General features: G+C 55.3%; 2 protein-coding genes across 5 annotated transcripts in view; both read right to left on the reverse strand.

The window, feature by feature from the left end:
* On the reverse strand, positions 1 to 10720 carry RELT (RELT TNF receptor). 3 transcript variants are annotated; one of them, XM_031606082.2, is made up of 13 exons: positions 10584 to 10720; positions 7383 to 7463; positions 6055 to 6112; positions 4983 to 5051; positions 4819 to 4901; positions 4653 to 4738; positions 3737 to 3958; positions 3146 to 3226; positions 2960 to 3041; positions 2670 to 2864; positions 2481 to 2586; positions 2003 to 2088; positions 1 to 1239 (listed from the first exon to the last, which is right to left on the reverse strand). In XM_031606082.2, the coding sequence occupies exons 3-12, from the start codon at positions 6082 to 6084 to the stop codon at positions 2041 to 2043; spliced, it is 1002 nt and encodes a 333-aa protein (XP_031461942.2). In that variant the 5' UTR covers positions 6085 to 6112; positions 7383 to 7463; positions 10584 to 10720; the 3' UTR covers positions 1 to 1239; positions 2003 to 2040. The 3 variants fall into 3 exon arrangements, with proteins under 3 accessions (XP_031461942.2, XP_031461943.2, XP_089990397.1); XM_031606083.2 differs by lacking the exon at positions 2003 to 2088; XM_090134271.1 differs by lacking the exon at positions 1 to 1239 and having other exon boundaries at positions 1316 to 2088.
* Positions 10721 to 13930: 3210 nt separating this feature from the next.
* ARHGEF17 (Rho guanine nucleotide exchange factor 17) overlaps positions 13931 to 22076 on the reverse strand; it is a 37619-nt gene continuing 29473 nt past the window's right edge. Inside the window, exons 16-21 of one of the 2 annotated variants that reach the window (XM_090134273.1) lie at positions 21963 to 22049; positions 21798 to 21865; positions 20663 to 20811; positions 20397 to 20571; positions 17780 to 18019; positions 13931 to 14557 (exon numbers count right to left, since the gene is read on the reverse strand). In XM_090134273.1, the coding sequence (XP_089990399.1) occupies positions 14376 to 14557; positions 17780 to 18019; positions 20397 to 20571; positions 20663 to 20811; positions 21798 to 21865; positions 21963 to 22049 (901 nt within the window). In that variant the 3' untranslated portion in view covers positions 13931 to 14375. The remainder of the gene's footprint in view (positions 14558 to 17779; positions 18020 to 20396; positions 20572 to 20662; positions 20812 to 21797; positions 21866 to 21962; positions 22050 to 22076) is intronic. The other variant, XM_090134274.1, reaches the window with a different exon arrangement.

Consider the following 22076-nt stretch of genomic DNA (forward strand, 5'->3'; position numbering starts at 1 on the left):
TCCAAGTCTCCACGGTGTGTAGGGAACATGGCCTCGAACTGACGCGTTGGGAAGCCCCGCAGCCGCGGCTTGTGACTATGAAGTGTAAATCTGGGTTTTCTCATTTGTTTTCCGTTCCGTTTTCGTTCTGAAGATCAGTTCGTGATCTCCCTGACAGATTTCAGCCAAGAGTTTGTAACTGTACGATATTTACTGTAAGATGTAGAACATTCGATAACTATTAAAATGTTTCCAAAAAAAAAAAAAGAAAAAAAAGAAAAAAAGGAAGAGGGTTGGTGGATTGCTTTTGGTTTTTTTTGGAGTTGCGAAGCGATGGGGTTCCACCTCCAAACCTGCCCCCAGGTGGTCGGTGGGGCTGGAAGGAGCCCAACCCTTGGGTTGCCCCATGTCCCAATGTAACCATATGCCCCCAGGTGGTTGGTGGGTCTTGAGGGACTTCAAAGCATGGATTGTTTCATGTCCAAGCATGGCCACCTGCCCCCAGATGATTAGTAGGGCTGGAAGAATCCCAACTCATGGGTTGTCCCATGTCCCAATATGGCCATCTGTCCCCAGGTAGTTGGCAGGCCTTGAGGGACCCCAACACGTGCGTTGTCCCATATCCCAACATGGCCATATGCTTCCAGGTCTTGAGGGACCCCCTCCCATGGATTGTCCCATATCCCAACATGGCCAACTGCCCCCAGGTGGTTGGCAAGCCTTGAAGGACCCCAACATGTGGATTGTCCCATGACCTAACATGGCCAACTGCCCCCAGGCGGTTGGTGGGCCATGAGGAACCTCAACACGTGGATTGTCCCATGACCCAACATGGCCATATGCCTCCAGGTGGTTAATGAGCCTTGAAGGACCCCAACCCACAAGTTGACTCATGTCCCAATAGGTCCAGCATGGTCCTGTAGCCTTGAGATAGGGTTAGGGATTTGCCTACGGGAAGAATCATGGGGGAGCTCCATGGTGATGCTCCCCAATCATTTAATCTCCATCCCTGCAGCCCAGCAGATGAAGAAGGCGTCCATCAAGCACTGTCTTTGTCCCCAACCTCAGCACCATGAGGCACAGAGCTGGGTGCTGCTCTCCACGGGGTCAGCAGAGCCATGGGCACAATGTGGGATCAGCTCCCACGTGGTCCCACGCATGCGTCTAAGGCCACCACTGCTGTCCTGCTGCTTTGCTCAGCCCCACAGGATCCTTTGGGTGTCACTGTCCCCACGTGGCCACCTCTGGGTCAAGTGACATCTGCAAAGGACAAGGGACCATGTGCATCTCCAGCTGAGGATAGATTGAGGTGGCAGTGTCACAACCTGTGGCTGTCACCATGCTATGGAGAAGGACATCCCATATACCTCATGCAGCAGCTGCTCTAGAAACCCCATAATGATGTTGAGACCACTTTTTGGGGGTGGTCAGGATGAACCCAAATGGGCAGAGCCCCCCTCCCATGTCCAGGTATCCCCACTGGGAGTGGGGGAAGAAAGAGGGGAGAGAATAGAAGCACCAAACCCCATCTTCTTTCCCTAAAACAGAGCTCGTTTATTAACGACATTCTCTCCAGCAACAGAGCCAGGAGGCTTAAAATAATTAAAAAAAATTAAGAAAATACAACAGAAACAGTCTCAAAGAGCTGGGAAAGCCCCAGAGGGGTAATAAATATGGGGAAGGGGCAATGGAGTGCCAGGGGAAGGAGGGGTGAGGGAGCTGGTGCCAAGCTGCTGCCAGCAGTGATGGTGGGGACAGGGAAGGTCACCACTCCCCATATCCCATGTGTTAGTGATGTCATTTCCAGAAATTAACCCAAAATGTTTTAAAAAAACCCCAAACATTTAGAATCCATCACCTGACCACCATTAAGGGCCCAATGGGCAGAGCCCTGGTCATCCTGGTGCCACCGCACTGGGGACATCGATCAGGGGGCAGCCCTTCCTTGTCCCAGGGACATTTCGACTGCCATCCCCCCACGTGGTGCCCAGGGGTTGTGTGGTGCAGTTTCTGAGCCCCTCACCTTGCATCAGGGCTGGCCCCAAGGGGGATCTGGGGGTGTCACATGGCAAGAGTGCTGTCCCCAAACCGGGCTGTGGAGGGGCTGCCCTGGGAGCAAAAGGAGATGTGGTCATAGGGATGTGACATCCATCTCCCTGCCACCATTGCCTCTGCCATCCCATAAATATCCCTTCTGGCCACTCACACATGATTTTTTTTTTTTCAATAAATGTTGAAGTTCTCACGGTGCTGGAGAGCCCCAGAGCAGCTGGAAGAGGCCTGGGGATGAAGGGCTGTCCCCACATTTTCAGTTGCAGAGCATTCACCATCAGTGCCCTCATTAGGCTTCAGAGTTAACACCTCCCAATCCCAACACAGCATCGCACTGATTTCTCCAGGAAAGACCCCAAAAAGCGACCACTCCTAGCCCCCCACTGACCCCTGTGACCCCAACCCCAGGGTTGTCCCCAACCCACATCCTGCCCCCCCCAATCCCTCACCTCAGGGCGGCTGTCAGTGCTTTTCAGCCACGATGGCTTTGTGTTGGTGGGGAGAGGATCACCTCCAACACCAGGCTTCTGCTCGGGGATCCGGGACACCCGAAATCTGCATGGGGACACTCTGTGAGCCCACCCCACCTTGGGATATGGGGTGGACAAATGGGATCCCCCCCGGCTCCACGTGCTCACCTTCCAATGGAGAGAATGGTGATCTCACCGGCGGGTCTGGTGGCTTTGGTGGCTGTGGGGGATGGCAGCACTTGGGGCCACTTCCTCTGGCTGCATCGGGTGCAAGGGGGGTCCGAAGGGGGAGCCGGGCCGTGCACTGTGTGCAGGTGCTGCTGATGGCAGCAGGAGGGGGGAAACTGAGGCAGGAGGTGCAGCCTGTGGGGGACAAGGAGTGATATGAGCCATACTGGGGCTCAGTGGGGCTGGAGGGACTCAGAGGAGTTTGGGGAGCTGGGGGGGAAGTTTCTCACTTGTAGGCAGGTTTGCAGCCCACCGGTGCTGGCTGCATGCTTTGATGCTCCTTCAGCAGCTCCTCCAGTGCTGCAGCGTTTTCTGGAGGTGGGGGGACAGAGAGAGTCACCAGGAGCCACCTGGGGATGGCAGAGCCTTCCCTGGCCATTGGGGGGCCCCTTCCCCCTTCCTGGGGGGCTCCCAACCTTTCTTCTCTGTGATGAGGCGCACCAGGACCCCGATGGTGTCCTCATTGGCATCCTCAATCTGGTAGATGGAGCTGGGACCTGGGGACAGATGGAGAAGGCATGAAGAGAAGTGGCCGTGGGGATGGGCTCAGTGCTCTCTGGGCCATAGGGGCAACGTGGGAGCAACCAGACACCATAGGGATGGGCTTGATGTTCTATGGCCACAGGGACAACATGGGGGCAATCAGATGCCATGGGGATGAGCAGGATGTTCCAACCATAGGGACAAGATAAGAGCAACCAGATACCCATGGGGATGGGCCCCATCCTCTCCATGGGTTCCCATGCTCACCATGGCCATAGAACACCATGGTGACCAGGGGATGCTCCAACCACTGGGACAAGATGCGAGCGACCAGACACCATGGGGATGGGCTTGAGCAGATCAAGTTGGCTTCAGGGTGGCCAAGCTGGGTCACGCCTAACACCAACCTCAAACCAACATCATCACTGGGCCACATTCTGATCCCTTTATGGTCCCCAACTACTTGGATTCAACGGCAACCAGAGGCAACCCCAGAATACTGGGCGCATGGGACTGGGGCTCACCGCTGGTGTTGTGCTCGTGTTCTTTGTGTGCGGTGCAGTGGTAGCCCTTCTTCTTCAGCAGGTTGCACACCAGGATGCCCAGCAATCCCATGGCACAGAACACGGGGACGATGGCCAACACGGCCGACTGCGCTGCCGCCGCCTCCTCTGGTTGAACCTCCCATGTCTCATTGGTCCCTGATGGTCCTCGAGGTGCCACCACACTCTGGGCTCGCCGTTGGCCTGCAGTCAGGGTTGGATTTGGGAAAAATTTCCCATTGGTGCCATGAGCACCAATCCTGCTCCAAATCCATCATTGGGTTATTTTGGTACTGAATCTTCCTGAGCTGGATTTGGCAGAGTTCTCCCGTTGATACCATGAGCATCCTATGAGCGTGAGCATCCTATTCCACCCCAAATCCATCACTGGGTTATTTTGGCACTGAATCCTCCTCCTGTGGTGGACTTGGCAGAATTTTCCTATTGGTGCCATGAGCATTGATCCTATACTCACTCCATCATTTCAGTATTTTGGCACCACATGCACTCATGCTGGATGTGGGAAATTTACCCTATTGGTGCCATCACAGCTCCTACCCCACATCCATCACCACGTCATTTTGGCATCAAATTCTCCTCCTAGGATGAATTTGGCAATGTTCCCCCATTGGTGCCACAAGCCCCAGTCCCACCCTCACTCCATTACCGCATTATTTCAGTACCACATTCCCCCATGCTGGATTTTGAGGTTCCACCATTGATGCCATGAGCTCAACTCCTACCCCAAATCCATCACCGCATTATTTTGGCACTGAATCTTCCTGAGCAGGATTTGGCAGAGTTCTCCCATTGATGCCGTAAACATTGAACCTATTCCACCCCAAATCCATCACCCCCTCTACAAAGCCCGCAGCTGACCGTGCCACCCCTCACCCACCTGTGCACCCTGGGGTGCCATGGGGCGCAGCAGAGCAGGGCAGGCACCGGCCTTGGGGCTCCCTATGGCCATCAGGGCTGTAAAACCTGTGGGATATGGTGAGATGAGCACAGTGGTATCCATACAAACCCCCCCACCACCCCAGTGCACGGCACCCCACGCTCACCCGTGCACGCAGGCACACGGTGCGTCCCCTGCAGAGGAAGAGCCAGGGGGACAGGGGCGGCAGCTCTGTGCTGTGCTGCACGTCTACAGGGAGGGAAAGAGGGTGGTGAAGGGGTGCAGGCTGCATGGCACGGGGTGGGGGCATCACCCACAGGCAACACTCACCCCAATGGGTTCCTCTCCAGGTGGGCATCGCAGCAGCTCGCAGGCTGTGGTCCCCATGCAGGGGCTCACCTGGGAGAGAAGAGAGGTGTTCAGTGGGGTGCAACAGGGGAGAATGCATTGCAAAGGACAGGATGCAAAGGCATTGTGAAGGATAGGGCAGGTGCAATCCTGTTGTGTGCATCGTGGTGGGTACAATGCTGTCACAAGCAACGGGATGGAAGCAAAGCTTGCTGCATGCGCTGCTGGGAATGGGATGGATGCAAAGCTTCATGGTGGGTGTAATCCCATCACAAGCAATGTGATGGCTGCAAAACCACTGCATGTTTCATGGTGTGGGTGCAGACGTGCAATGCAATGGGATGGGTGCAATGGGATGGATGCTCCATGGGGGGTGCAAACTTGTCACAAGCAATGGAGTGGGTGCAAACTCATTGCATGCACCATGGTGGGTGCAAATAGGTCTCAGGCAATGGGATGGATGCAAAAATACTGCATGCACTGTGGATGGGATGGATGCAAAACAATTGCATGCACCATGGTGGGTGCAAATAGGTCCCAGGCAATGGGATGGATGCAAAACCACTGCATGCTCAATGGCAGGTGCAAATGCACCACAAGCAACGGGACAACTGAAATGGGATGGATGTAAACTCACTGCATGCACTACAGTAGATGCAAACTGATTACAAGCAATGGGATGGGTGCAAACCCCCACTGTGTGCACCATGGTGAGTGCAAACCTATCACAAGGAATGGGGTGGCTGCAAAGCCCTTCTGTGCACTGCAGCTGATGCAAACCTGTCAGCAGCAAGATGATGGCTGCAAGACTCCCACATGCACTGCAGCAGATACACACCACCCCAGTTCTGCAACAGCCCAGTTGCTGGATGCACACCCACTGCAAACAACACAGAACTGGGGCCATGTGGGGTGGAGGACAGTGGCAATCCCAGAATGGGAAACCCCATGGGCCACCCCCAGAGCAAAATGGGACATCTGGGGGCATTTGGGGTTTTCGAATTAGAAGAACCAAGAAGAGATGTGCAGAGGGATGGGATGAGGCTGTACTCACCACCAGGACAGCAAGGAGCCACCAGCACATCCCCAAGCTCTGCAGCCACTGGGGCCACCTGTAGGGACATGGCACAAGGAAACTGTGTCACTCCACCCTAATTCCTGCTCAGGGGACAGCAAGGGCTTTTGGGTCTGGGGCACAAAAAGCCCACATAGGGGGACTTGGGAGGTTATCCACAAGCACAGCCTTTGCAAGGGAGCAGTCAGCTGGAAAATAACCTTGTAAAAGGGGAAGAATTGGGTTATTTCACAGCTGGAGTGCTCCCCTGGCCCTATTTGCTGCAGTGCAGCCAAGCAGCACAGTTGGGTTTGGGATTACTTCCCAAGTCTTGAGGTTTTCCTTGTAAAAGAGCAAAGAACCTTCACAACTAGAAAAAAAACCACAATACTAAGCATCATTATAATAGAACAAAACATCTCATGACCAAAAAGCCCCAATATTTTGCATCCTTACCCCAATATTTGGCACCCTTGTGCTAGAAAAAAATACCTTCAGGACCAAAACCTCCAATTTTTTGCATCCTTACCCCAGTATCTGCCATCCTTACAATAAACCAAAACACCCTCACAACTAAAAAAAACCCAATATCTTACAGGAGCCCTTTTGGGTGCAGTGGAATCACAGCCCATTGTGACTCAGCACCGAAAGCAAACCCAATTTTAGCTCGGTAGGAATCCAGCACTCACACCTCCCACGCCTTTTAGGGCCGCTCACACAATCCCACTCCCTTCCTGCAGAGGATTTGCTAAATCTGATTGCAGCTGAACTCCAATTTCTCTCCCAGTGCCATTGGCTCCAGTGTCCCCAGTGCCATCGGCGCAGCTCAATGCACTCCCTCCAGTCTCGTTGCGTTTAATTGAAGGCAAATCATTAAAAGCTGATTGGAAGTTTTCCCAGGAACGGAGTGAAATCCTTGGCGAGGGCCCCAGTGTGTGTGCTCAGAAATTCATCAGGGTTGGCAAAATAAAACAGAACATGGAAAATCCCAACATCTAAATCAGCATTTCTGGGCTATTGTTGGGACGGGATGTGCATGCATAGGGGCAAAATCTCAAATCTCTGAGTTCTTCTACCTCCAGTGCTGCAAAGGAGAGAATTATTTGGGGACCCAAATCTCCCTCCATACCCCACAATGCTTGGTTTTGCTCTGGGTGATGCTGTTATTATATCAGACAACGCTCATCCAATGCTCTCAGGACCCCATCACTACCGCCAAAATCCTATTAAAGGCCTTTGAGTGCAGCTCTGCCCCTCTCTGCACGTCCCAAATCTGCTGGGACCGGAGGCACTGAAGCTCTGCGGGGGAAGGAACAGATGCTGCAAACCTTCAGCACGGATATTTCCTGCTCTGGAGCAAAATGATCGGCATCCTCCCCTGCACAGCACTGCCCAGCCCCGGCGCATCACTGCAAAGAGAAATAAATGCATACATACACAATTAAAAATGTATTTCTAAGCAAGCAAAAAAAAAAAAAAATTATTCACCTCAACCCAAAGAGCCTTTCAGCCAACCTCAATCCAGTGAGCAGATCCCTTCTGCCAACACCGACCCAACAAGTGGATCCCTTCTGCTGACACCAGTGATGGATCCTTTCCACCAACCTCGACCCGATGAGAGGGTCCTTTGGGCCAACCAAATGATGGGTCCTCTCTGCTGACAGTGACCCAATGAGCAGATCCTTTTTGCCAACCCAATGATGGAACCTTTCTGCCAACCCCAACCCTTTCTACCAACCCCAATTTGACAATGGGTTCATTTTGATGATGCCAACCCAACAAGTGGGTCCTCTCTGACGATGCCAATGATGGATCCTTTCCACCAACCCCAACACAACAAGAGGGTCCCATCAACACAACGATGGGTCCTCTCCACCAGTGCCAACCCAGTGAGCAGGTCCAGTTCGCCTATCCAACGATGGATCCTTTCTGCCAACCCTGATCCAACAAGTGGCCCTTTCCATCAACTCAAACCTAATGATGGGTTCTCTTTGATGATGCCAATTCAGCGAGCAGGTTCTCTCTGATGATGTCAATCCAACCAGCTGGTCCTCAACAACACTGCCAACAATGGATCCTTTCCCCCAACCCTGACACAACAAGAGGGTCCATTCCATCGACAAAACAAAGGGTCCTCTCCACCAATGCCAACCCCATGAGCAGATCCAGTTCGCCCACCCAATGATGGATCCTATCTGCCAACCTCAACTCAACAAGCGGCCATTCCACCAACCCCAACACAACGATGGGTTCTCTTTGACAATGCCAACCCAACGAGTGGGTTCCCTCTGATGATGTCAACCCAAAGAGCGGGTCCTCTCCAACAATGCCAATGATGGATCCTTTCCACCAACCCCAAGACAATGAGAGGGTCCGTTCCACTGACCCAATGATGGATCCTCTCCACCAACGCCAGCCCAATGTGCAGATCCTTTTCAGCAACCCAGTGATGGATCCTTTCTGCCAACCCTGACCCAACTATGGGCTCTTTCTAACAACACCAACCCAGTAAGCGGGTTCTCTCTGATGATGCTGACCCAATGACGGGTCCTTCAACCGAATAAACCCAAAGACCAAAGCCTTTTTGGGGTGGGTGGCCCCCCCATAGAAATCCATTGCTAAAATGAACCAACAGCTTCACCATCCTGCAGGCACAACTCATATGCTGCGTGTGCTTGGGGACGGGTGGAAAAATAATTAAAGTCGATTCTGTCATGAAGTAGAAAATCCCTGAATGCCCCTGGGTGTAGTGGGGCATCCCCATAAAGCTGCCCCACGTGACACTGCTGATAAGGAGTCATTATGTGCTGGAGTGGTTTATAAATTGAATGAATGAGCAATTAGCACGCAGCATCACTCATCTGGGATGCAGCTGCTGAGGGATGGGGGTGGATACAGGCTGGTGTCAGGATGTGAGGGCACCAAGCTGTCCCCCAGTTCCTCCCAGTAGCTCCCAGTCACATGGGGGCAGAAAGGAGGCTCGAGAGCAGCTCAAAGCATGGAGACAGCAACACACAGTCCCAGACTGACCTCAAACCTCAAATACCACAGAAAGCCACAATTTGAGAAGGGAGAGGAAAAGCCAGGGACAGGAGCAGGCAGCAGCACGTGGCGCTGCAATGCAGATCCCCGTGCTGAGCACCCTCCGGTGACCCTCACTGTGCCATGTGTCCCAGCACCAGCACCAGCCTCTTGTGGGGCTGTTAAATCCCCCCTGGGGAGTGGTGTTTGGGGCTGTATGGTGATGCCTATGGGATGGGGAGTGCTCATCCTAAGGTATTTTGGGGTGCTATTAAAGGATTTGTGCACCCGCAGGGGATGGGATGGAGGGGATGAGGGGCACAGTGATGGGTGGGATAGGGGCAGATCTGAGCATCAGCACCTATGGGTGATTGCCCCCTTCCCCCCTCAGCCCTGCCTGCTGGGATCTGGGGAGCATCCAGCCAGCCCTGTGCATCTCATGTCATCATTCCAAAGCCGACAGACACAAAGAAGCTTGGAGAGTTCTGGCACTGGGGATATATTTGGAGGAGCTCTGACAACTCCAGGAGCAGGACTGGCCCCAAAGAACCTCAGCCCCACTTCACAGAATCACAGAATCACAGGGGTTGGAAGGGACCTCCAGAGATTGAGTCCAACCCTCCTGCCAAAGCAGATTCCCTACACCAGGCTTCATATGGGGATGATGGGATGCCCCAAGTAGAAGCCAACTACCCAGCCTCACCAGGACCACAATTGGCTGCTTTGTGGGGGAAAACCCAACTTTTGCAAGCCCCAGGATGTGATTTTTTTTTTGTACTCCAAAATGAAACAAGCCCTTAAGGGTCCCCTCTCTTAATCCAGCCCACAACCTAAGCGTGCCCACAGGGATTCAGGGCAGGGTTTCCCCTCCACATACAGCGTAAGGTTTCAGCTGATTGCTTCCAGAGATAACAGAGAACAAGGAGCGACTGTATGGGGACACTTTGGGAACAGCAGCTTGGCCACCTGGGCAGCACAAGGGGGGATTATCCGGCTGAAACCCAATGCTTTCACAACTCTACCACCAAAACCCAACAGCACTGGGGCAGTGGGAACGAATAACAACCCTTCATTGACTCTCAGAATAAAGCCAAGCAATCTTCAGAGTGCCAATCCCCATTTTGGGAAACCACCCCCAGTCACAGCATCCCAGCAGAAGTAGGAACAGGGCTGAAAACGCTGCGATTTTCCATCGTCAGATTAAAGCAAGAGGAAAAAAAAAAAAAAAATCCCAGTTCCTATTTTTCCAGATGGCCACCGTGGAGTTTTCCATAACCTACTTTCTCCACTCCTCTTCTGACCTATATCCCCAGCTGGGGGGGCCGCCTGGGGGGCATCTCCAGCTGCTGCCTCATACAGTGACACTTTGGGGACAAAGCTGAGGCAATAAATCCCCCTCACCTCCCTTCATTTGTATTACATATCCTCATAGACGCATCAGCCGAGCCCTCCAATCCCCAAATAACACCCCCCCAGATCGACCCGGATAAGAAACGCCATCCCCCTACCTGTCCCCACCGCGGGGGTGACGCGGGGGTGACACCGACGTGATTCCCACGGGGTCGCCCCATTGATGCGCAGCGGCCGTTCTTTATGAATGAACGCTCCGTCCCCGCGGGCGCGCTTCTCACGCTAGCCACGCCCCCTCCCTTGTGACGTCACAATGCGGGGCTTCCCCCATCCCCCTCGCCCCGCCCCTCCCGCGATGACGTCAGCGCCACGCTCGGAGGATTCCCCCGCCCCTTCCGCGCGCAGCGCCGCCTGCCGGGGGTTGGGGGAGGGGGAGATGGCGCACCCCCGAAAGGGGTTTTTGGGGAAAAAACGGAGAAAAAAGTAAAATCCTGGCTTGGCAAACGCTGCAGAGAGAGTTGGGAAAGATAGGATTTCTTTTGCCCTGTGTGGAGTCTCTGTAAGGGCACCCTGGGGTGCTGCACCCCAATGTTTACAGTGCTGAATGTCACCCTGCCCCCAAATCCCTTGGGGCAGCTGTGGGACGCCGCGCTGAGACCCTTTGTGGGTCTGGATCTGCTTCCTTTGTCCCTGTGGTGTCCCCATGGAGGCCACCTCCTGCATGTCCCCATCCTCACCCACTGTCCCCATCCTCGTTCCAGTGTCCCCACCCAATGTCCCCATCCCCGCCCCAATGTCCCCATTCACACTCCAGTGTCCCCCCCCATCATCTCATCCTCATCCCAATGTCCCCATCCAATGTCCCCATCCTCACTCAATATCCCCACCCAATGTCCCTAACCCCAGTGTCCCATCCTCACCCAGTGTCCCATACAATGTCCCCATCCTCACTCCAATGTCCCCACACAACGTCTCATCCTCATCCTAATGTCCCCAGTCAATGTTCCCATCCTCACCCAATGTCCCCATCCCAGTGTCCCCATCCTCACCCAGTGTCCCCATCCTCACCCCAATGTCCCCATCTTCATCCAGTGTCCCATCCCAATGTCCCCATCCTCACCCAGTATTCCCATCCAATGTCCCTATCCTCATTCCATATGTCCCCATCCTCACCCAGTGTCCCATACAACATCCCCATCCTCACTCCAATGTCCCCATCCAATGTCTCATCCTCATCCCAATGTCCCCATCTACACCCCAATGTCCCCATCCTCACCCAGTGTCCCATACAACATCCCCATCCCCACTCCGATGTCCCCATACAGTGTCTCATCCTCATCCCTATGTCCCCATCCTCACCCCAATGTCCCCATCTTTCACCCCAGTGTTCCCATCCTCACCCAGTGTTCCATACAATGTCCCCGTCCCCACCCCAATGTCCCAACCCCAATGTCTCATCCTCATCCCAATGTCCCCATCCAATGTCCCCATTCTCACTTCTTTTTTCCCAATCCCAGTGCTTCATCCTCATCCCAATGTCCCCATTTTCACCCCCACATCCCCATCCTCAACCTGTTATCCCCTTTCTGATGTCCCCATTTTCATTCCAATATTCCATTATCTTCATCCTCACCCCAATGTCCCCATTATCATTCCAGCATCTCCATCCCACTGTCCTCATCCTCATGTTCCCATCCTCACCCTGATGTCCCCATCCTGATATCCCTGTCCTTGCTCCAGTGCTCCTGCCCTGTTGCCCTAATCCTCACCACAAAGTCCCTGTCCCAATATCCCCACCCTCACCTCAATGTCCCCATCTTGATATCCCCATTCTCACATTGATGTCCCTGTCATATGTCCCCGTTTTCACCCCCATGTCCTCATCCTCACTCCAACGTGCCTGTTCTGATGTCTCCATTTTCATTCTGATGTTCCTGTTCCAAAGTCATCCAATGTCCCAATCCCATCCCCCTGGATGGGACACTGGGTGAGGATGGGAACAGTGGATGGGGACACTGGGGTGAGGATGGGGACAGTGGGTGAGGGTGTTCTGACATCCCCATTTTCACTCTGATGTCCCCATCCTGATGTTCCCCTCTTCGTTCCAATGTCCCCATCCCAATGTCTTCATCCTCACCCCATTGTCCTCATCCTCACCCCAACATCCCCATCTTCATCCCAACATCGCCATCTTCATCCCAGTGTCTCCATCTTCATCCCAATGTCCCCATCCCAACATCTTCATCCTCACCCCAGTGTCCTCACTCTGATGTCCTCATCCTCACCCCATCGTCATCCCAGTATCCCTGTCCAAACCTCTTGCTCTTCACCATGATGTCCCCACCGCCGTGTCCCCATCCCAACACCTTTCTCCCTGCCCAACATCCCCATCCTCACCCTGTCCCCATCCCCAGGTGAAGGACAAGACCGTGCTCGGGTACTTCTGACACAGATGACCTTTAATGACAGAGAGCCCTAACATGAGCAAACCCACCCCCAAACCCCATACTATACAGAGCATCACCCCCCATGCTGCCATCTCTCCCCACAATACCCCCTGCTCAGACGGACAGATGGATGCAGTGTCTCCATCACTCACTGGGGCTGGGACATCCCTGTGTATCTGCACTGTGGTTGTCATCTCCCCATGGGGCACAGACACGACAGGGACAGTGGGATGAAGGCAGGAAAATGGGGGAGTGGGGGGGGGGAATGTAGAATGGGAGAGTTTTAGGTTCTAGTTGTAGGTTTTGGGAGTCCAGCTGTTTGGTCTGAAGGATGCTACGAAGAGCAGCAGTGCTGTTGCCCCATGTCCCCATAGGGCACAGCACGAAGCAGAGGTGCCTCAGTCCCATCTCACTATGGGATACAATAGGGAGCAGTGGGAGTTGTGGGGTCCCACAACTATGGGGACCAGCAAGCTGCAAAACCCCACAGAAAGCGTGTAATAAAACCCCAATTTCTCCCCTTCTCCTCTGTGTTCCCCCCTTCCCTGTGTGTGCCCCCAGCCCAACCAGCAGCAATTTCGGGACACCCCCATGTGCGTCCCATTCTCCAATCCCCTGCAGCCTGCGAGAAAATCCTCTTTGAATCCCCAAAAAGCCCTTTTTCCCCCATTGTGTCACCCATCCAGCTCCTGACACAGCCAGTCCTGCGGCGTGTGGCTGTGGGGAACCATTTGGTGACCCCCCCCCAACAAGAGGTGTGATGGATGTGGTGGTGGCACATCGGTGACACTGTGGCTGTGACGAAGTGGGGGGGGAACCCTCTGTTGATGGGGTCATGGTCACTGTGGGGATCCTTCTGTTCTAGGGTTGGGATAATGGCACAGCCCCCTAACCCTAATCCTAACCCTACACTTAATCCTAACCCCATCGTGCCCCTCCTTCCCCGACAGCCCCATCTCTTTACTACCCTCCCTCCCCATCAAAACGAAAGAAAATAAATAGGGATGTTTATATATATAATATATATATATATATATTTAAAACAAACGAACAAACAAACAGAGTTGTCTGGGTGCTGGCGATGGAGCGAGCGCGTTAGCGGGGGGGCCCGGGAGGGGTCCCACACCATCCCTGGGGCGATCCCCGATGTGGGGTATGGGGGTGACCCACCTCCCCCCTCCCCCAAAGCAGGCACACATGAAACCGGGGCGAAAGGCAGCGGCGCTGGCCGTGTCCCCCCCCCCCAACCCCCATCCCAAAGCTCTGTCCCAATGGGCACGGCTCCCCCCAACCCCTCCCCCCTCCCCCCACTTCCACCCCATATCTCCTCGCCCCGAAAGCGGCGGTCGGGGTGGGTTCGTCCCCCCAACCCCTCCCCAGAGCACACAGAGAGCAGCCGGGCTGGAGATGAGACGTGCTGGGCGGGTTGGGGGGGGAGGAGGGAGATCCGTGGGTTGGGGGGTGGGGTCTGCATGGTGAGTGTGGGTGGGTGGGTGGGGGAGGTCAGACCCGCCAGAGCAGGAGGTGGTTGGTGCTGTCGTCGCGCCCCACGCTCTCGCTGCTGTTGGTCAGGCGGAAATCCTCGTAGCCATCGCCGCCGCTGATCACCAACATTTTGGCTTTGGACAGTGCCAGGCGGGGGTGAGTTGCATCGCGCTGCTCCGCATCGTTCGGCTGCTCGGGACCTGAGGGACAAAGAGCCCGCACAGCTGGGAGCGGGAGGGACCCGCCGTCCTCCAGCTGCAGCTCGCTGTACGGGCTTTAGCCACGCCTCCACGTGGTTAGCCACGCCCACAGCACGTTTAAACACGCGCATTTCCGTCTATAGCCCCGCCCACTCCGATAAGCCCCGCCCACTATCGCTTAGCCACGCCCTCTTCGCTACCCCCGCCCGCCACGGTGTTAAAGCCCCGCCCACCTTATCTTTAGCCCCACCCACTTCCTTGTTTCCCACTCACATCAGTAGTAAGTAAACCACGCCCACCCCGCTCTTAGCCCCACCCACATCATGGCCACACTCGTCCAATCCCGCGGTTAGCCCCGCCCACCCCATTAGCTCCGCCCACCCCACGATTAGCCTCTCCCACCCCCGCGCTTGACCCCGCCCACCTCCACGTTTAGCCCCGCCCACGTCACAGGTAGCCCCGCCCACCACGCGCTCGACCACGCCCACCCTTTAGCCCCACCCACCAATTGCTTCCCCAACCCGCATTATTGGTTAGCCCCGCCCACTCCCGCGGTTAGCCACGCCCACCTCACACATAGCCCCGCCCACAGCCTCGGATAGCCCCCCCTTCCGGTCTTAGCCCCGCCCATTTCCGTCTGTAACCCCGCCCACCCCCTGGGCCCAACCTCAAGTCGCTCCTCCCTCCCTTCATTACTGCCTCCCATCCCAATTAGCCGTTGCCGCCTCCAATTAACACCTCCCATCCCAAGCCCCCCCTCCTACAATTCGGATCCTCCCATCCAAAATCCGTGCCCCCCCCTGCATTAAAGCCTTCCAAACCGTCCCGAAACCCCACCAACCCCAAACCCCTCATTTCCCAACGTCCCACACCACCCCCATCCCAAAATCAAAACCCCAAAACCCACATCCCCGACCCCACAACCCCACCCCTCCCATTCCCCAAACCCCCATCCCTCAAACCCAAACCCCAAGCCCCCATCCCCCAAAGCCCCTTATATCCAAACCCTAAACCACAATCGACCCCAAAGCCCCAAATCCGCCATCCCCAAACCCTACCCTGCACTGCCCATCCCCCAAAGTCCATAAACCCCCCCACCCAGACCCAAATCCCAAACACCCCATCCCCCAAAGCCCCCTATAACCAGACCCTAAAACCCAATACCCCCAAAACACTAAACCCTCCATCCCCTAAACTCCCTCAACCCCCCAATTCCCCATCCCTCAGACCCACACCCTAAACCCCAAACTCCCCCCATCGCCCAAACCAGCCCCCAAATCCCCTAAAGCCCCTAATATACAAATCCCAATCCCCAACCCCTTCCAAAATCCCAAGTCCCCCATCCTCCTACCCCACCCCTTTCTCCCCCAAACACCCCCAACCCCCCCATCCATCTAAATCCCATTCCTCAGCTCCAACCCCAAACCCCAAACTACCCCCATCCCCCATAGCCCCCTCATATCCAAACCCTAAATCCCAAGCCCCCATCCCCCAAACCACCCCCCCAAACCCCTCATCCCGCAAAGCCTCCCTGTATAAAAACACTGAACACCAATCTCCCCCAATACCCCAAACCCAACCCCATCATCCCCCAAAGCCCCCTATATCCAATCCCTAAACCCCAATGCCCCCCGAAACCCCAAATCCGCCATCCTCCATCCCCTCCCCTCCATCCCCCAAAGACACCCAGAACCCTACACCCCATTCCCAAACCCTCCATCCCCCAAACCACCTCTCCATCCCCCATTCCCCAAACCCCCATCCCTCAAACCCAAACCCTAAACCCAAAAGGCCCCGATCCCCCAAAGCCTCTCCATACCCAATGCCCCCAAACCTCCCCATCTCCAAAGCTCCCTATGTCCAAACCCCAAAACACAACGGCCCCCAAAACCCTAAATCCCCCATCCCCAACCCCTCCATCCACCAAAACCCCATCCCTCAGACCCAAACCCTAAACCCCAAAGTCCCCCATCCCCTAAAGCCCCCCATACCCAATACCTCCAAACCCCAAACCCCCATCCTCCAAACCCCCCTATATCCAAACTCCAAACCCCAAATCCCCCAACTACTCCATCCACCATACCCCCATCCCTCAGACACAAACCCCAAATCCCATCCCCCCCAAAACCCCAAATCCCCCATTCCCCAAAGCCCCCTATATCCAAACCCCAAGCCCCCCATCCCCAACCCCTCCATCCACCAAACCCCCATCCTTCACACCCAAACCCTAAACCCCGAAGTCCCCCATCCCCCTAATATCCAAACCCCAAACCCCAACCCTCCATTCCGCAGACCCCAAACCCCCATCCCCAAAGCCCCCCTGTATCCAAACCCCAACCCCACCCCCCCCAAAACCCCAAACCCCCTTCCCCAAAACCCCCTATATCTAAACCCCAACCCCAATCACCCCCAAAAACCCAAACCCCCATCCTCCAAAGCTCCCCTATATCCAAACCCCAAACTCCCCATCCCCCAAACCCCCAGCCACCAAACCCCTACCCTCAGACCCAAACCCTAAACCCCAAAGCCCCCCGTCCATCTATATCCAAACCCCAAACCCCCATCCCCAAAGCCCCCATATCCAAACCCCAAACCCCAACCCCCACCCCCCCAAAACCCCAAAACCCACATCCCCCAAACCTCCCTATATCCAAACCCCAAACCCCCAATCCCCAACCCCTCCATCCACCAAACCCCCATTCCTCAGACCCAAACCCTAAACCCCAAAGCCCCCCATCCCCCTATATCCAAACCCCAAAACCCCATCCCCAAAGCCCCTCTATATCCAAACCCCAACCCCCACCCCCCCAAAAACCCAAACTCCCATCCCCCAAACCCCCCTATATCCAAACCCCAAGCCCCCCATCCCCAACCCCTCCATCCACCAACCCCCCATCCCTCAGACCCAAACCCTAAACCTCAAAGCCCCTATCCCCCAAAGCCCCCTATATCCAAACCCCAAGCCCCCCATCCCCAACCCCTCCATCCACAAACCCCCCATCCCTCAGACCCAAACCCTAAACCTCAAAGTCCCCCATCCCCCAAGCTCCCATCCTCCAAAGCTCCCCTATATCCAAATCCCAACCCCAATCCCCCCCCAAAACCCCAAACCCCCATCCCCCAAACCCCCCTACATCCAAACCCCCATCCCCCAAACCCCCCTATATCCAAACCCCAAACCCCCCATCCCCCTCCCCATCCGCCCCCCATCCCCTCACGCACCCCCCGCCCGCAGCTCGCATCCTTCGGGCACTTCCATAGCGGTGAGGAAGCGGACGTGCCCGGTGTGACCCTGCGGTAAACCGAGCGGCGGAGGCGGCGGTTCCGCCCCTCGTTTCCCAGGCATGGCCAGACTCAACACGACGCCGGCGCTGGTTCCGACCCACAGCAGGTCCTGGCAGGCTAAAAGAGACGTGATCCGCAGACACGCGGCTTTGTGCTGTCGGATGATGGCGTCCGAACCTGGGTTGGGAAACGAGGGATGGAGGGTGGGTATAGAGAGGATGGGTGGGGATGGGTCCTGGTTGGGGTGTCAGACCTGGGACCTGGGTCCTGACTGCTATATGAGGTCCTGTACTTGGGTCCTGACTGCTGTATGGGGTTCTGGACCCAGGTTCTGGTTGGGGTGTGGGGTGTTGGACCCAGATCCTGGTTAGGGTGTGGGGTTCTGAATTCGGGTCCTGACTGCTGTATGGGGTTCTGTACCTGGGTTCTGGTTGGCGTGTGGGGTTCTGGATCCAGGTCCTGACTGCTATATGAGGTCCTGTACCTGGATCCTGACTGCTGTATGGGGTTCTGGGCCCAGGTCCTGGTTGGGGTGTGGGGTGTTGGACCCTTGTCCTGGTTGGGGTGTGGGGTTCTGTATTTGGATCCTAGTTGCTGTGTGCAGTGTTGGACCTGGGTTCTGGTTGGGTTATGGGGTTCTGGATTCGGGTCCTGACTGCGATATGAGGTCCTGTACCTGGATCCTGACTGCTGTATGGGGTTTTGGACCCAGGTTCTGACTGGGGTGTGGGATTCTGGACCCGGGTCCTGACTGCAGGATCTGTATTTGGATCCTGGTTGCTGTGTGCAGTGTTGGACCTGGGTCCTGGTTGGGGTGTGGGGTTCTGGATTCGGGTCCTGAGTGCTGTATGGAGTTCTGTATTTGGGTTTTGGTTGGGACTGTGGAGTATTGGAGCTTGATCCTGACTGCTGTATGGGGTTTTGTATCTGGGTCCTGGTTGGGGTGTGGGGTTCTGGATTCGGGTCCTGACTGCTATATGAGGTCCTGTACCTGGATCCTGACTGCTGTATGGGATTCTGGACCCAGGTCCTGACTGGGGTGTGGGGTTCTGTATTTGAATCCTGGTTGATGTGTGGAGTGTTGGACCTGGGTCCTGGTTGGGGTTTGGGGTTCTGGATTCGGGTCCTGACTGTGATATGTGGTCCTATACCTGGGTCCAGGTTGCTGTATGGGGTTTTGTACCCAGGTTCTGACTGGGGTGTGGGATTCTGGACCCGGGTCCTGACTGCATGGGCTTCTCTATTTGGATCCTGGTTGCTGTGTGGAGTGTTGGACCTGGATCCTGGTTGGGTTATGGGGTCCTGTACCCAGGTCCTGACTGCCATATGAGGTCCTGTACTTGGGTCCTGACTGCTGTATGGGGTTTTGTATCTGGGTCCTGGTTGGGGTGTGGGGTTCTGTACCTGGGTCCTGACTGCTGTATGGGGTTCTGTACCTGGATCCTGACTGCTATATGTGGTCCTGGACCCGGGTCCTGTTTGTGTGTGGGTTTCTGTACCCAGGTCCTGACTGCTATATGAGATCCTGTACCTGGGTCCTGACTGCTGTATGGGGTTCTGTACTCAGGTCCTGGTTGGGATGTGGGGTGTTGGACCTAGGTCCTGGTTGGGGTGTGTGGTTCTGTACCCGGATCCTGACTGCTATATGTGGTCCTGTACTTGGGTCCTGGCTGGGGTGTTGGAACTGGGTCCTATTTGCTGTGTGTGGTTCTGCACCTGGGTCCTGGTTGGGTTATGGGGTCCTGAACCCAGGTCCTGACTGCTGTATGGGGTTCTGCACGTGGGTCCTGACTGCTATATGTGGTCCTGGACCCGTGTCCTGACTGCTGCATGGGGTTCTGCACCCAGGTCCTGGTTGAGGTGTGGGGTGTTGGACCCATGTCCTGTTTGCTATGTGGGGTTCTGTTCCCAGGTCCTGATTGCTGCATGGGATTCTGCCGCTGGGTCCCGATTTCTGCATGTGATATTGAATCCACCAAGGGATTTCCCTGTTCCTACATGGCGTTTTTGTAGCTGCTCTGCCACTTCTGTATGGGATTTTGCACCTGACTCCCAATTTCTGCATGGGGTTTTGCACCCATGTCCTGATTTCTGCATGGAATTTTCTACAAGTTGCCCTATTTCTGCATGGGACTTTGCAACCACTTCTCTCATTTTCCATGGGATTTTGCAGTCACCACCTCACTTTTGAATGGGATATTGAAGCCACTGATGGGTTGCCCTATTCCTGCACGGGGTTTTGCAACTGCTGTTCTAATCCCCTGAGGGATTTCGCATGCTCCCTTATTTCTCTACAGAATTTTGCAGCCACGTCCCGATTTCTGCATGGGGTTTTGCAGCCACTCTCTCATTTCTGTGCAGGGGCTGCAGAGGTTGAACCGGCTGAGTGCAGGCAGACCTCATTCCCTGCAGCCAGCTGGGATGTGGATGATACAGAGGCACTTTGCACTACCAGACACTCGATGGCTCCGGAGCAAAGCGCGTTATAACAAAATGCAATGCGTACAGAACGGGAAACGGGAAAGCACAGGGAAAAGGGGCTGGGTTTGCTTACCAGCGAGCATCTTGTGCACTGGGGGGGTGATGTCAGCCTCGGCCAGCTGCTCGTAGCTGGTGGGGTGGTAAAGGCGGACCAGGGCACTGCCCTGCAGCGACAGCCAGACGCCGGGCGCCGCGCTCACCATGCAGCTGACGCTGCGCCCGCTGTCCTGCCCCACCTGGAGGGTGTGCTGCGGGGACAGAGCCACGCCGGTGTCACCCACAGCCACCAGGGGACGTTTCTGTGGTCCCCACCCTGTGGCCATCACGCCTGCCGTGTACCTCTTGTTCCAGAGTGGCCGTGTTGAGGATGATGACCCGGTTCTGGCAACCGCACCATAGTTTTCCTGCCACCGCCACCATCTTCGTGATGGGGCTGCCTGGGGAGCCCAGGGAGAGGGATTTGGAGTTCTGAGGGTCCCAGAAGCGGCCTGTAAGGACAGGGGGAGATACAAGGGTTGTGACAGCAGCAGAACCTCCAGGTTGGGGGGGAAGAGGTTGCTGGAAACATTATATCCAGATGCTGATGGATGCTTCTTCATAGAATCATAGAATAGCTCACACCTTAAAGATCATCAAGTCAAACCCTAACCCTAACCCTAACCCTAACCCTAACCCTAACCCTAACCCTAACCCTAACCCTAACCCTAAATCATGTCCCTGAGCACCACATCCAAAGGGTTTTTAAACACATCCAGGGATGGCGACCCAACCACCTCCCTGGGGAGCCCCATTCCAGTGCTTAACAATCCTTTTTGTAAAGAATTTTGTCCTGATATCCAACCTAAACCTCCCCTGGCACATCTTGAAGCCATTTCCTCTTGTCCCATCACCTGTCCTTTGTAGGGGACATCACAGAATCGTGGGGGTTGGAAAGGATCATGAAGTCCAACCCCTGTGCTAAAGCAGGTTCCCTAGAGTTGGTTGCAAGTGGGGCAAGTGTGGGGTCCTGAGATGATGTCCTTTGGAAGCAGGGACCACATGCTCCAAATTTGAGGTTGCCCATTCAGCATCTCTCAAGGATGGCCCTCCTTGCCCAGAGAGCACAGGGATAGGGTCTTGGATTTGTCCCAGAAGGGACCTTTAAGGATGATGTGGAGATGGAGAGGTCACTACAGCAGCAAAACCCCCAGCTGGGGGGGAAGGAGGTGTCTGGAAACATCATTATCCAGATGCTGATGGATCTGGATAGGGGGGATGTAAGCTTGGGGACATTGGCAGTGGTGACATGAGCTGATATCCCTTGGGACACCAGTGAGCAGAGACCACCATGCTTTATATTTGGGGCTGCCCATTCAGCATCCCTCGAGGATGGCTCTCCCCAGTCTGCTGCCCTCCCTGTGGGTGCTGGCAGCCAAAGCATCCCTCCCTCGGAGACCAAACCATCGCTGCTTTGGGGTCCATCCAGCAGCCTCACCTGGCTCCCGCTGGTACACGATGAGCTCTCCGTTGGCCAACGACACGAACACTTGGTTATCGAGGTACCTGTGGGGGGAGAAAAGCTGTGAGAAGCGCTGCTGGGCAGCCTGAAACCACCCCATAAAAAAAACCAACCAACCAAACAAGCCCAAAGCCCCCTTACAAGATGCACATGACGGAAGCAGCGTGCTGCATCTTCATGCTGTTCTTCCTGTTGCGGATGTTGTCCGATGACTGGTAGACATGGATGCTGCAGAGGTGGGAGAGAGAAAAAGCA

The sequence above is a fragment of the Phasianus colchicus genome, chromosome 1 (genome assembly GCF_987193195.1).
Source record: "Phasianus colchicus chromosome 1, bPhaCol1.hap1.1, whole genome shotgun sequence".
NCBI lineage: Eukaryota > Metazoa > Chordata > Aves > Galliformes > Phasianidae > Phasianus > Phasianus colchicus.